Here is a 13,925-nt window from a genome sequence, read left to right on the forward strand (position 1 = left end):
TAAATTATGTAGTTTCAAGGAGCTTATAACATTATAAAATGAAGGATTTTAAAGTCACTTTATGATCCTTACTTTATCTCTCAATTACAGCCTTATCAAAATTTACCATAAAAATCAAGGAATAGTGAAATGTAGTAGCACAGGGTGCTAAGCGAAATATATATATGCCAAGATGCACAACTCAGAAGTACTTCTAAAGAACCACTAGATCCTATGTTTTAGATTATCCCTCTTTACTTCTTTTGTCCTCTCACTAAAAGAATAAAAGAAAAAGAAGAGGAAGAAGAAATGCAAAACAAGAAAAACACCAAAAGCAAGAAAAACACACTTACTAATTAATAATGGACTCTCAGCTTAAGCTACAAGTCCAGAAAGAGCTGCTGAGGCAGATGTTCTAAAATGGCAGAGTCCAATCTGACTGTCCTTTAGTTACATAATAGTTAAGTGTCAACAGCATCACGGTTCACTGAAGTTAATTCAGAATAGCTCAGGTCTAATCTTGGACTTTTTTTGTACCAACCTGCTCTTCTGATAAAGAATGGAAAGTTCCCCACCTATTTGTAACGGCAGCCTGGCAGATGCTTTTCTTAGTAATGTTCTGAGCGTTGAAATCATATATTCTGAACATATAAACTAACCATGAGCCAATGCTGAGTCTTAACTCAGCATTCCCAAAGGCTCATGGAATAATAAGAAGCAAACAATGCTTACTGTGTCAGACACTAAGTGCTTTTCTTATATTAACTCTTTTAATCTTCACAAAAACCCAAGAGGTAGATACAGTTACCCCAATGGAGATATCAAGGCAGAAAGGTAGAACTAGGATTAATAGTCTACGTGGCTCCAGACCTCATGCTCTTAACCACTGCACCACCACAGCATAACACAAAGACCCAGTCCTCCAAATGACACCTCAGTTGACTACCTGAAATATTAATTCTAATTAATTCTAATTCTCTTCCCCACTCAACTCTGAAATAGTCTGTTCCAGCGACTCCATAGGGAGTACAAACGATACTTCAAGCCAACAATCATCCCCTGGCTCTGACTTTGGATCTCGAATCTCAAATATTACAAAGGATAGAAAAAAACCTCTACAAGCATCACTGAGGCAACACTATCATCTAAGAGCACAGGGGTCCCTGCTGAGTCATCAGGACAATGACTGTGACTCTTCATCCCAGTGGCTGTCAAACCACATACTCAGGGCCAGAACGCAGTTGCGGACTCTCCCTTCGGTCTTTTTTATTTTGCAAGGAAAAAAAGTGATTTTGAGACACTAAATTAAAACTACAAATATGAACTGAGTCCAGTGATTTACATCACACTCTAGCCTATTTCTCTGGCTTCTCTATATGAAGATCTCTGTGAATTTAATAGGCATCTCCTGTTTCCCAATCACGTGATCTTTTATTTCTTCTTTTCCCCCTCAGGCTCCTCTGGAATCAGTCCTGTTCAAGGCAAGGGGAAAAAAAGCTTCTGTATATTTCTTCAACAAATATTTTCTTAGAGAACGATCAAATGAGTTAATACATGTACTGCAGTGCCTGGCACATACAAAGTACCCCATAAATATTTATATTAGTCCAATTAAGTATGAAATATTTTTCTATATTTCTATCTCATACATTTGGAAAATGCAACAGAAAAATAAGGCAGTGAGATCAAGCATCTATTCTAAACATACACAAAACAGACCTTTGCACTGAAAAAGGCCTTCCAGTCAGTAAATTATGACTCTCATGGGAAATAGTTCCCTCTAAGATGATGGTATCCATCAAGTATTCTTTCCTACATTATAGTCCTTACAACTAATACTTAAAAAAAAAAAAAAAAGCCTTCCTTTGATATGTATCTCCTTCTAGCTACCAATCCATCTCTTCTACCCCGTCGTTTCTCGTTAGGGTTGGCTTTACATATTGACTCCACTCTCCTATTTCTAAATTCACTCTTTTTTTAAAAAATATATATTTTATATATATATATATATATTTTTTTTTTTTTTTTTGGTTTGGTTTCTAGTTTGGGGGGGGAGGTAACTAGGCTTATTTATTCACTCAGTTATTTTAAGAAGGCTAAGCAGGCATTCTACTACTGAGCTCTACCCTCCCCTTCTATTCACTCTTCCATCCATTCTATTATGGCTTCCCCAGCACCACTCCACCAAATCGGTTACTACTAAGCTTACCAACGACTTCCAGGCTGAAAATCATCTTACTTGACACAACTGGTCACTTCCTCTTTAAAAACTTCTCCAGCTTCTTTGGTAACTTGCTCTCACAGTTTTCCTCTTCCCAATACTGCTCTACTGCAACTCCTCCTTGCTCTGCTTTTCCAGATTCTCTATTATGCAACCCCTTAGTGTTATGAGTTTCTCAAACTTGACTCTGAGCATTTTCTTTACTCCTCACTCATCCACAGAATGATCTCACACACTTTAAATACCACATAAACAAAGTATCTGTACAGACACACACACACAAAACAAGTCCCAAATATCCCTACCCTGCCTAGATTTCTTTCTGAGCATTAAGTCTATACATCCAACTTTCTAGTAGACGTCTCCACTTGACATCTCAGTTATCTCAAACTCAGCCAAGTTGAAAACTGAACATTGTCTGTTTCGCCTCCATCTCAGTAAAAGGCACCTGTATCCACCAGTCATTCTAATAAGATACCCAAGTCATTTCTCACGCTTCTCTGTCACAGAAATCCTTCAATATCTTCCCATGGACCTCACTTCCAAAATTTGTCTCAAATCCATTCTCTTCTCTCCATCACCATCTTAATCCAAGCCATCACCATCATCTTTCTCCATCACAACAGCGTACAGGTAGTGCTTCTTATTTCCACTCTTGCCTCTCTTCGATTGGTTTTCCACAGAATGGCCAGACTCATCGTAAAATGCAAATCAAATCATGACACTCCCTTTGAGAACTGCCTTTTTACTAAGGATAAAGCTCACATGACACACAAGGACCTCTATGATATGGCCTATCTATTCTTCACTCTACACATCACCCTTGTTCTCTCTGTTCCAGCCGCGCTCTCAATTTATGAATACTTCCAGCCTTTACATATGCCATTTCCTCCAGCCTGGAATGTCCTTCATCTCATTCTTCTCCTAATTACTATTCATCCTACAAGTCATTTTCTCAGAGAAGCCCCTAATGAGATTGCATCTAAATTGGGTTTCCTGACATTCTTTCTCAAGTCCCCCTGGCTCTTGTTCTTGTCCTTAATGTAATTATATGTTGTCTATACTTGTGTATTTCTTTAACACAAGCCTCTCTCACTAGACAATAGATTCCACGAGGTCTTAAAATATTCAAATTTAAAATGTCAAAAACTGAACTCCTGCTCTTTTCATCAGAACTAAGCCCTTTTCACAGACTTCCCCACCTCAGTTAATGGCACCTTCATCATTCTAGTTGTTTAGAAGAAAAATCTCAGAATCATCTTTGACTTCTCTTTCTCTCATAATCCACATTCAATTCATCAGGAAATCCTGTGATCCCTATCTTAGAAATATAACCAGAATTACACTACTTCTCACCTTAGTCCAAGCCACCATCATTTCTTGTCTGAATTACTAAAAAGCCTCCTATTTAGTCTCCCTACTTCTGCCCTTGCCTCCCTATATGTTATTTTCTGCAAGGCTACAGATTTAACAGAATGTCCTGTTAAATCAAAAATAGCACCCAATTATGTATAATCAAACTGTAACAATTGTACCTAATAAAACTGAAAAATGAAAAAAAAAAGCACCCAATTATTCTCTTTACTCCTTATCCTATTTCATTTTTCTTCATAGCACTTGTCACTAGTAGACATACGTTTATCGTTTGCCTCCCCCAACTGAATATGAACACCATACTGTTATCTGATGTATCCAAGTCCCTAGAACAGTGTCTCAATATTTGTTAAATGACTGGATGAAAAAACAAATGTTATTCTGGCAGGCAGAAATTGGAGGTTGGGGGAGAGGCTAGAGAAGCCAACGACATTCCAAATGAAAAAAACACAAGCAAATATCTTCCATGGAGGCAGAGAAGTACAGAGTATGTTGAAGACCAATCCAGTTAGAATATGAAGTATATTTGCAGCTGCAGTGGAGGCTAAGACTGAAAGCACAAGTTGGGACCATGAACTGAAAGACTATGAATGCTAGATCATGGAGTCTGTATCTAACTCAATAAGCAACTAGAGAAAGTAAGCTCCATTTAAGATTTATGGCAAGAAGTATCAGTTTTATTTTAGACAAAATTATAGAATATAACACACAACTAATTATTGAGGGAAAGGATAGAAGTTTCTTCATGATAATATACCATGCCTGGTAGATTCAGTAATATTAACTACCTTTCATTTGTTAGAATACAACATAAACACTTCACTCTTAAGTCAGTTATCGCATTTAGGCTGCCACATAAATCATTTCTTAAGGTCTTAATTCAACTAGATCTTAAAAAACACGTGAGACAAAAATTCACTGTATTATAGGAAAAAGTCATTATCAACCATGGCTCATTTACTGAGTCTCTGTCCATTAAGCTGTTCTGTGAGCTCCTCTAAGACAAGGGAACCTGTTCTTATTTCTTTATCTCTCTAGTACTTACTGCAAGGAAAGTATTCAATGTTTGCTTCTATTATACTGTGCTCGACTGTTCCTAGACAAAGATTACATCATATATCCTTCAACTATAAAATGGGTATACTTCATCTACTAAATATTGAAGGGGGAAATTAATATTAAAAAATAATTTTACTTTTCATAACAGGTTTCTCCTAAAGAGCACAAAAGGAGGGTCTACCTTTAAACCATTTAATCAATGTCTATACTATAAGCAATTCTGTATGTTGGCAGATTTCACAACATAAAAGCTTGCCTTCTTCCACCAAAGATCAGACTGGGTTAATGTCCTTTTAGTGCCATTGGGAAGATAAATCCAGATATAATATGAGTTTCTCTGATAAAACCTAAATAAATTTTCTTTAAATCAATTCATTTAATTCAATACATGTTACATATTAGATTGGGCTTCATTTTTCATTCTTCCAAGTATTTTGCAAACATGAAGAATATTAAAACATTATACATAAACTCTCATCAATAATTCATGAAGTTTATGAATAAGACTAGGAATAGGACATATAAAAAATAGCAACAGCAGCCATTTCAAGGAGGGGATATAAGTAATTTTTATTTTATTGTGATTTTCTAAGTTTTCTAAGTTGTCTATAGTAAACAAGTGTTGCTTTTATAATTGGGAAAAAAATATTTTTAAAGCATAATACATACAAATGAATATACTGAGAAGCAGAAAGAAAATGACATTACTTTTCAAATTTAGGACCAATATTTAAACTAAAATAGACTAAGGTTAGATACTACTTACGCTAAGTCATTTTTTAAAGTATATTTGCAATCAAAGGTCCTGCCGACAATTACAAAGTGTAAGTAAAGTCTATGTTATTGATGGCTAGCAAAAGTTTTTACTTGATTTAATGAAGAATCAACAAGCCCTCAATATATTTAAGCCAAAATTTTAGATTCCTGTATTAGCTAAAATATTCTGTAACCTAGAAGATCAAATAATATAAAACTTCACACTCTTCATAAGTTTATGTCTTTGCAAATTTTTCAGTTAAGTCTTCAGCATAGGAATATTCGAGGCCAAAATTTCACTTAAGTCTAACCACCTTCTTTTTCTCTCAATTAGTCTCTATAGTCCCATCTCACAGCTACCACTTCTTCATTCTATGAAGCACAACAGCCTCATTTGGTTGTCTTTAGCTTTTAATGAACTTTTCACTCTAGGAATCTACCACCTGATCCCCACCTCCTCACTAAAGCAGCTGGTTGGTTGTACATTTGGATAGCTCAGCTGGTAGAGCAGGAAACTACAGAGGTAATAAAGCAACTGGTTGTTAGCTGTGGAAAACATGCATAGAACTTACACATTTTTAAGTTCTTAATTACCTCTTCTTTCATCTAATTATTTGTTTTCGTATTCTCCAATGTTTGTTCAGATTCTGTTTTTTTTTCTCTCACACATACAGATAAATAGCTATGCTGCATGGTGGTAAAATTCAATACTTAAATTATTACAGATGACTGACATTTTTACAATTCTATCATAATGAAAACTTAGTCCTTTTCATAAAAATGAATTATTTCACATGTAAAGTTGGAAGTAATAATTTTATTACCAAAAGAAGAAAAAAGGTTGTTATACTTCTTGCTTAGACTCACACTGTATTTCAGCTTTAAGTAAAACAAACAAAAAAATCTATAGAACAAAATATATGCTCTGAGGTCAATACCTGGCCTTGGTTTTAATATTGTTGCTTCTTCAAAATGTTTAAAATATAAAATACTCCCAGTTCATCTTTGGCACACATTAAGTTGTTACTTTCACAAATTGAGACTAATACAGTCTCCTGGTTTTATATTTTAAATAAAGGAAAACAACAGAAACCAAATAAGGCTAATTGATATTCCTTATACCATTTCTTGGTACTGAGCACTGAGAGATAGTCAAGTCTCCAAAACGACAAAAGGATTAAAACTTCCAAGAGAATTCACTAACTGATGCCCTGAATTAAATTTAGATTTCTGTTAAATCATACTTGGACAGTTTATAATCATGACCTTAATGTTATTTTCCCTCAGAAAATCCCTTTCCATTTTCTGCAAGAACCTCTACAATGGTCAAATGCATCCTAACTGACACTCCTCCTTGAGCAAAATCTTAACTCATGTCTTAATCACACTTCCTATTTTGGCTAACAAATTTCCCTTTTATGGACTCCATTCAGGAGACATTAGAACACTGAGACTCCACAGCACCAATGAAACAGGAAGTGGGAAAGTCTTGCTCACCATCCCTTTACTGGCTTCTAGGCATCTCTGTAAGCATCCTTCCAAACCAACTGTGACTTTTAGTGACAGCCAAGTCCTCCACATTGCCTCTTTCCTATTATTCATACTGTTAGGCTTTTCATGTGTTCAATCCCCTTGTCTTAGACTCCTCCTGTCTCTTTCTCATTTTGTGTCCCTTCTTCTCAGAATTTTACATTCAAAATTATCACCTTGGTCTTTGCCAGGAGCAGCACTGTTAAGTTTTCAGGAACAGCTCAAACAAAACATAACAAGAATAGATTGCTCATTAACTTCACATTTTTACATTCATTTGCATCTCCTGAATTTTCCCCTTTGGAAACCTCAGATGAATGTCAAAGCAATTACATCCAAGGTAGCAATGTCTTGATCTGGAGTTAGTTTTTGTTCAATTAGTAGAACAAAGTTCTCAGCATCATTTCCTGTAGAAAACGTATTTCATTTGTCTGTGTTTAAAAGAAAAGAAAGAAGAAAGTTGAAGCCTGCCAGCCGTTCAAACAAAACACGAAGAACTTCCACTTTATACTGGCAAAACAGCTGAGAGTTTGCCCATCTGTACAATCCATTTGCACCTTCCCAAATTCCTCTGGGAAGCTATTGAATAGACAGCAATCCAAAAAACAAGGAAGTGTTGGGAGACCAAACAAGACTAAAAGTTAGGTTTTAAAAGTCTCATTCTCATCTTTTAAATAACTTGTCTCACTGTCACTACGGGTTGGAATTATTGCTGGGCTCCTTCTTCCAAAAGTATCAATCTATCTACTGTTTCCTGCATAATGAGTTTACAAATGATGTCAAAACTTACATTCCCATTCTTGGCTATTCCCAATCTACTTATTCCACCCACTTTTTCAAGATCAAGCTAAAGCTTACTTCCATCTTTCCCCATATCTCCTGGCCAAACTTAATGTGAACCACACTTGACTCCTTAAATACCTACCATCTTGTATTGTTTTCTTTCCAGTAAAGTTTCTAAACCTAAAGATAGAAAATTTTTAATAATTTCTTATATCTCCCATAGTACCTAACTTTATCAGGCACTTAGTTCATGCCAATAAATGCTTTAAGTCACAAGAAATCAGATGGAAGTGACTTTAATGATCATCTAGCCCAAACCTTTCTTCTATACCTTACTTATAAGAATTATTCTTGACAATCAGAATGCCACCATTTATTTTTTTAGAACAATGGTTCCTAACCCTTGGGTTAGGAATCCCCAGGGGGGGAAAAAAACTCATATAGATTTTTAACATAATTCTTCATGAAGGATTTACAGGATCCCCTGAATCCTATTAATGAAGTCCACATTTAAGAATATACTATCATCAACAATAAAAATAGGTGCCTGTGTGCCAAGCACTATTCCTAATGCTTCACTTAGGGTGGTATATGGCTAGATCACATTTGCCAGCACTCCTTGCAATTAAATGAAACAAGATGATTAAGTTCCCCCCAGCAGAATATGAAAGGAAGTGACAGGTAGAACTTCTGGGCAGTGGCCCTTAAGAGAGATAATCCTCCTCCATACTCTTCATCTCCCATTGCTGCAACCAGGACTTCTTAGCCACCAGCGTTGCCAACTCAGAGGAGGACAATACTCTGGGGCATGACGGAAAAACAAGGTAGAAAGAGCCTTGGTCCGTAAATGACTCTAAGGAGTAAAGTCACCAACATCGAGAACACCCTCCCTGGATTGCTAGTTGAGAAAGGAAATAAACTTCCATCTTGTTTGAACCATTGTTTGGGGCAGATTATTTACTACAGAAGCTTAGACTTCCCTAATTAATACACACAGATCACCAGTTAATCCCCTCAGCAATGCTATAAAATTGTTACAATTATTATCCTGATATTAGAGCTCAAGAAACTGAGGTACTCTGCAGCAACATGGATGCTCCTGGAGAATGCCATTCTAAGTGAAGTAAGCCAGAAAGAGAAAGAAAAATACCATATGAGATCGCTCATATGTGGAATCTAAAAAACAAAAACAAAAACAAACAAACAAACAAAAACAAAGCGTAAATAAAGGACAGAAATAGACTCACAGAGAATACAGACTTGTGGTTACCAGGGGGGTGGAGGGTGGGAAGGGATAGACTGGGATTTCAAAATTTTAGAATAGACTACACTGTATAGCACAGGGAAATATACACAAAATGTTATGATAACTCACAGAGAAAAAAATGTGACAATGAGTGTGTATATGTCCATGAATAACTGAAAAATTGTGCTGAACACTGGAATTTGACACAACATTGTAAAATGATTATAAATCAATAAAAAATGTTAAAAAAAAAAAAAAAAGAAACTGAGGTACTGAGAACTTAAGAAACGTGCCTGACACACAACTAGAAGCCAGATTCAAGCCAAGAAGCCTGGCTCCAGGGTCCATGCACATTAGAAACTCTGCCAAATATCTCAAAAGAAACAGTTATTCTTATGTGTTAAATCACTCTGTATCAGATTAACTTTTTATACCATTCCAACTCCAGCAGTTTAATGACAACTGCCAACAGTGAGCGTCCCAATTCAAAATGGCACAACAACTTTAAATTCCAGCCAATAAAACTAAACTCAGCAAAGGAACTCCTCCTAAACCAAGATCAGAAATACCATCACATCATACCAAAGATTCTAGTGGAGGGTGGGGAGGCAGTATCATCAGTAAGAGTTAGGCTTATACAAGCAAAAGAAAAGTCCAAAAATTCAGTCTCTTCTCAACTTCTCTCATTTTGTCACTCAACACTTAATATTTACTTTTACCCAATACAGAAATCTTGATTTCCAAAGAAGAAATATTTGTGGAAAATATGATAGATATATATGAAAAGACTAGAAGTACCAAATAATGGAGAGGAAAAAAAGACTGATAAAACCACATGGAGTTTTGGAGGCAGGAGGCTAGGCAAAGTTGAACAAATGAAGGACCAAGGTTTGAGACTCAAGACCATCAGGATCTAAATAAGTAGCTCCCAGTTCCAAAGCATGGCAGACACATATAATGACACTAAAATGCTCAGAAAGAAGGAACCAATCTCATTTCAACTATTTGGTACCCTCTTATGTTCCAGACACTCAGAACAATATACAGATCTTACCCTCAAGGAACTTCCTGCCTATCTAGTAGGGGAGATGCACGTACAAATACGTACATATAAAATGACACACAACTAGCATTTACTTACTGTGTAGTAGACACTGTTCTAAGCTTATTACACACCACATGTATTAACTAACTTAATCCCATGAGGTTGGCCTAGTAAAATCCCATCTATGCAGATGAGGCACAGAAAGGTTTAAGTAATATGTCTTGGGACACACAATCAGTAAGTGGACAAATTGGATTAGAAACCCAGGCAGCAGATAAGAGACCTTATAACCTTGTTAAAAGGTTTGAACTTTACCCTATTTAATGGTGGTCCCCAAGTTGGGCAGGTGTATCAAAATATATACCACCTACCAGGCCCCTCAGGGTGGGGGAATAGGGCACCCTCACTCTTGACGGTGACTGCCTTTGTAAGCCTCTTTTACTATTGGGAGGGTGCCCTATTCAGTAGATGTTGAGGTAAACAAAAATGGAGAACTGCTACTATACAGGTGATGAGGAGTCTCTGGGCTCATGGGCAGATGACTCCAAAAACAATACTCGCAAGGAAGGAAAAGCAGCTATGAGCTATGAGTCCAGTCACACTCGTTGGGAAGGTCCTAGTCTATTTCTCTTATATTTCATGCTACCTAAACAGGTAGCACATTTACATTCATGTCCTTTAAGTGTAGGTAATAGTTTTCTGCTACAAATTCAGTTACCTCTTGGCAGAATAATTAACAGTATTTAATACACCACACTGGACAACCACAGCCTCTGCCCCTTCACTGCTTTCAAAATAATTATATTTACAAGGGTATTTTTCCCCATTTGCATTTCCCACACATAGTTTTTGGAAATCAAGAATACTCTTTACTTGGGGGGAGGGTATAGCTCAAGTGGTAGAGCACATGCTTAGCATGCACGAGGTCATCGGTTCAATCTCCAGTACCTCGTCCAAACAAACCTAACAACCTCCCCCTCATAAAACAAACAAAAAGGAATACTCTTTACCACAATTTACTTGGCCCCCTTATTCCCCTTTGAAACAGCCATCCTGATTTATAACACTATAAAGTTTTGCCTATGCTGAACCACAGGGCAGCAGAAAAGATTTCATCTCTTACTTCACAAAGAAGGAAAACAAGTCTGAGAGAAAGAAAAGAACTTGCCCAGGGTAAACGAGCCAGTGAGTACAGAACTGTGACTTGAACCAGGTTCTCTGTCACCAAGCCTAGTGACAAAGGCTTACAACTAGTGGCAAACAGGATGCCTTTAGGTGGTTCACAAACATTTTTTAATAGTTATGCACGTAAGAAATATAGTCACCATACCTCATCCACAGTTTCACGGCTATTATTGCTTAGGGTGATGTGTTTATTATTTTTTTTAAATGGGTTGAATTTAGTAAATAATAATAATACCAATCCAAGGGGGGGAAGGTATAGCTTAGTGGTAGAGTGCGTGCCTAGCATGTGTGAGGTCCTGGGCTCAATCCCCAGTACCACCACTAAAAAAATAAATAAGTAAACCTAATCACCTCCCCCCACTCCTGAGAAACAAACAAAAAAAATTAAACAATAAATAAAACTAGTAAAGTGAAATTAAAATTTAAAAAATATATTAAGATACCAATCCAACACATGTATAGAAAACAGAGAAGGGGTATGCAAGTGACTCAAGTTTGGGAAACAATGAACCACACCCCTCTCCTTCTAACTGAAGAGTTAAATTAATAGCAGGGCATTAAGCATTGATCTGTTCCTCTCTAATTCATGCACTTCATTTCTTTTTCTTATCTTATTGTATTGGCTAGACCTCCAGTACAATGCTGAAGAGAAACCATTCCTCTGGTATCCGTATCTGACTCAATTTAATGATACTTCTAAAGTTTCACCATTAAGTAACATTTCTTAAGTTTTTAGCAGATACACTATTTTTGAATTTATGAAAATTCCTTCCTGTTCCTGGCTCCAGTGAAATTATTTGAACAACTGACCTCTGACCCACCCTTCTCCCTTCTTCATGCTACCTTCCATGCCTCTTCCTTTCTCTTATTTCAGGTTCCTTCCTACATTCTCTGCATCTCAAAGTCCTCTATCTGTCACTCGAAGTAATTGAGATTGAAGATATTCTGGAGGTTCTATACCTGTCTGCTGTTTCAGTTCCCTGAACCAAAATGTTTCTAAAACTGATAACTGAAAGAAAAGCCTAAAACATTGTTTCCAACACTTGCAGATCATTTATTTCTTATTTTCATGTCTCAGACACACTCTTCAATGTCTTCTGTTCTTTGAAAACTCAGGAAAAAAAGAACAAAATTGTTCTGGAATTCTGTTCTTTCCAATTCAGAGCCTAGTTCTGAATAAGCCTGCTTAAGTAAATGACTAAGAAAGGAAATCTCAAGGATTTTAAGGAAGTTTTGAGGAAGCCAGCTGGATCCAGGTGTTCATAACTTCTACTCTCTCCTTTGCTCACATGAAAATTTTTAAATAAAAAAGATAAGGGTTAGGGATAGTACTTGTCAGCAAACATGGCAGTTCCAAGATATAAAAACTGAAGAGACCAGAAAGGAAAATCAACCCTTTTAAAGCCACGCAAGTTAGGAATTCTTTTCCCTCGTCAGTTTTTCTTTCAAAACAAAGGGCACACACACTCTTCCCACAGGCAGCAGCACGAAGGGGAGCAGCCAAAATGTTGCATCATACAGAACACTCCGCGCTTGAGAAACAAGAAAACCAGATGGTGGTAAAGTATCTAAGACAGGAAAATCCAAGGTGGGAATCTCGGTCTTTTCTGGAGGCCCTGGAAGTTCTGCTCTTTTTATAAATACTTATCTGATGGAACCGAACATTAAAGTTACAGTTTCCTAACAGCCGGGAGTGAAATGCTCTTTCCGAGACCGTTCAAAGAAGTTGTTCATCAACTGAAGACTGGCTCGAGGCTTCGCCTCCCGGGCCGGGGGTGGGCTCGGAGAGCGGAGGAGTGGGGTACGGTGGGGTCGGGGTTCGGGCGCCCGGGCGGTGGTGGTGGGAGGCGGGTGACAGGACTCACCCCCGCCCTGGTCCTGGCGGCTCGTGGCCTCCGGGGCCTGGGCGGGGTGGGCAGCCGGTCCCACCCAGACGCGGGACGACCGTATGGCGTCCGCGGAGCCCGCGCGGCTAGAGGCGGTGCCCTCGCCCCGCATTGCTGGCTTTCTGGGGTCCTGGTCCCACCCCGACCCCCTCGACCGGCCTCGGTGGCGGGAAGGCGCGGGTGGGCCCAGGACAATGGGCCGGGGGCGCGGGAGCTGCGCTTCCCTCCCTCCCGGGTGCGGGGCGCCGCGCGGGGGCGCTGCGGGGGCGCCGGGGCTGACGAGCGCCCAGGGACGCCGCCCCCTGCGGCCCGACGGGCGCCCGGGGCTCCGCGGGGCCCGACGGCGGCGAGCGCTCACCTTGACGAAAAGCTCGATGATGGGCTCTTTGTCCTCCTCCTTCAACCCGTTCAGCGGCATTGACAGCGCCATGGCCAGCTCGGCGGGGCTCCGCGGACGGCGGCAGCGGCAGCAGCTGCTCCTGCTCTGGGGTTGTTCTGGCTGCGGACTCCCGCCTCGCTGCGCCTCCCAGGACGGTCCCGGAGACTAACTCGCCTCAGCCTGACACCTCAGAATCTGCTCCTCAGCACCGCCCCACGCCCCGCGCGCGACTCCGAGGCGGCAGCAGCCCGAACCGCTTCAAGTCGCGGGGCGGGGCTCTAGGGGCGGGGCTTCGTATTGGGGCGGGACCAAGGCCCGGCGTCTCCGGACTCTCCAGAGGAAAGGGCGTGGCCTCGGGCGGGTGAGGTGGAAGGACCGCTCCGGCGCCCGGAGGCAGCTAAGGTGGCTTGACCTAGGCTCGGGGCGTGGCCTTTGTTGGGACCCGACGAAGCCCAGGCTCCAGCAGGCGATGGGCGGGACCC

At 39.5% G+C, this 13,925-nt stretch overlaps 1 protein-coding gene across 1 annotated transcript in view; it reads right to left on the reverse strand.

The window, feature by feature from the left end:
• Positions 1-13,710, reverse strand: part of CLIC4 (chloride intracellular channel 4) — a 65,275-nt gene extending 51,565 nt beyond the window's left edge. The window contains exon 1 of the mRNA XM_031464384.2: positions 13,423-13,710. Within this exon, the coding sequence (XP_031320244.1) occupies positions 13,423-13,494 (72 nt within the window). The 5' untranslated portion in view covers positions 13,495-13,710. The remainder of the gene's footprint in view (positions 1-13,422) is intronic.
• Positions 13,711-13,925: the final 215 nt, after the last annotated feature.

Source organism: Camelus dromedarius, chromosome 14 (assembly GCF_036321535.1).
Source record: "Camelus dromedarius isolate mCamDro1 chromosome 14, mCamDro1.pat, whole genome shotgun sequence".
Classification (NCBI taxonomy): Eukaryota; Metazoa; Chordata; class Mammalia; order Artiodactyla; family Camelidae; genus Camelus; species Camelus dromedarius.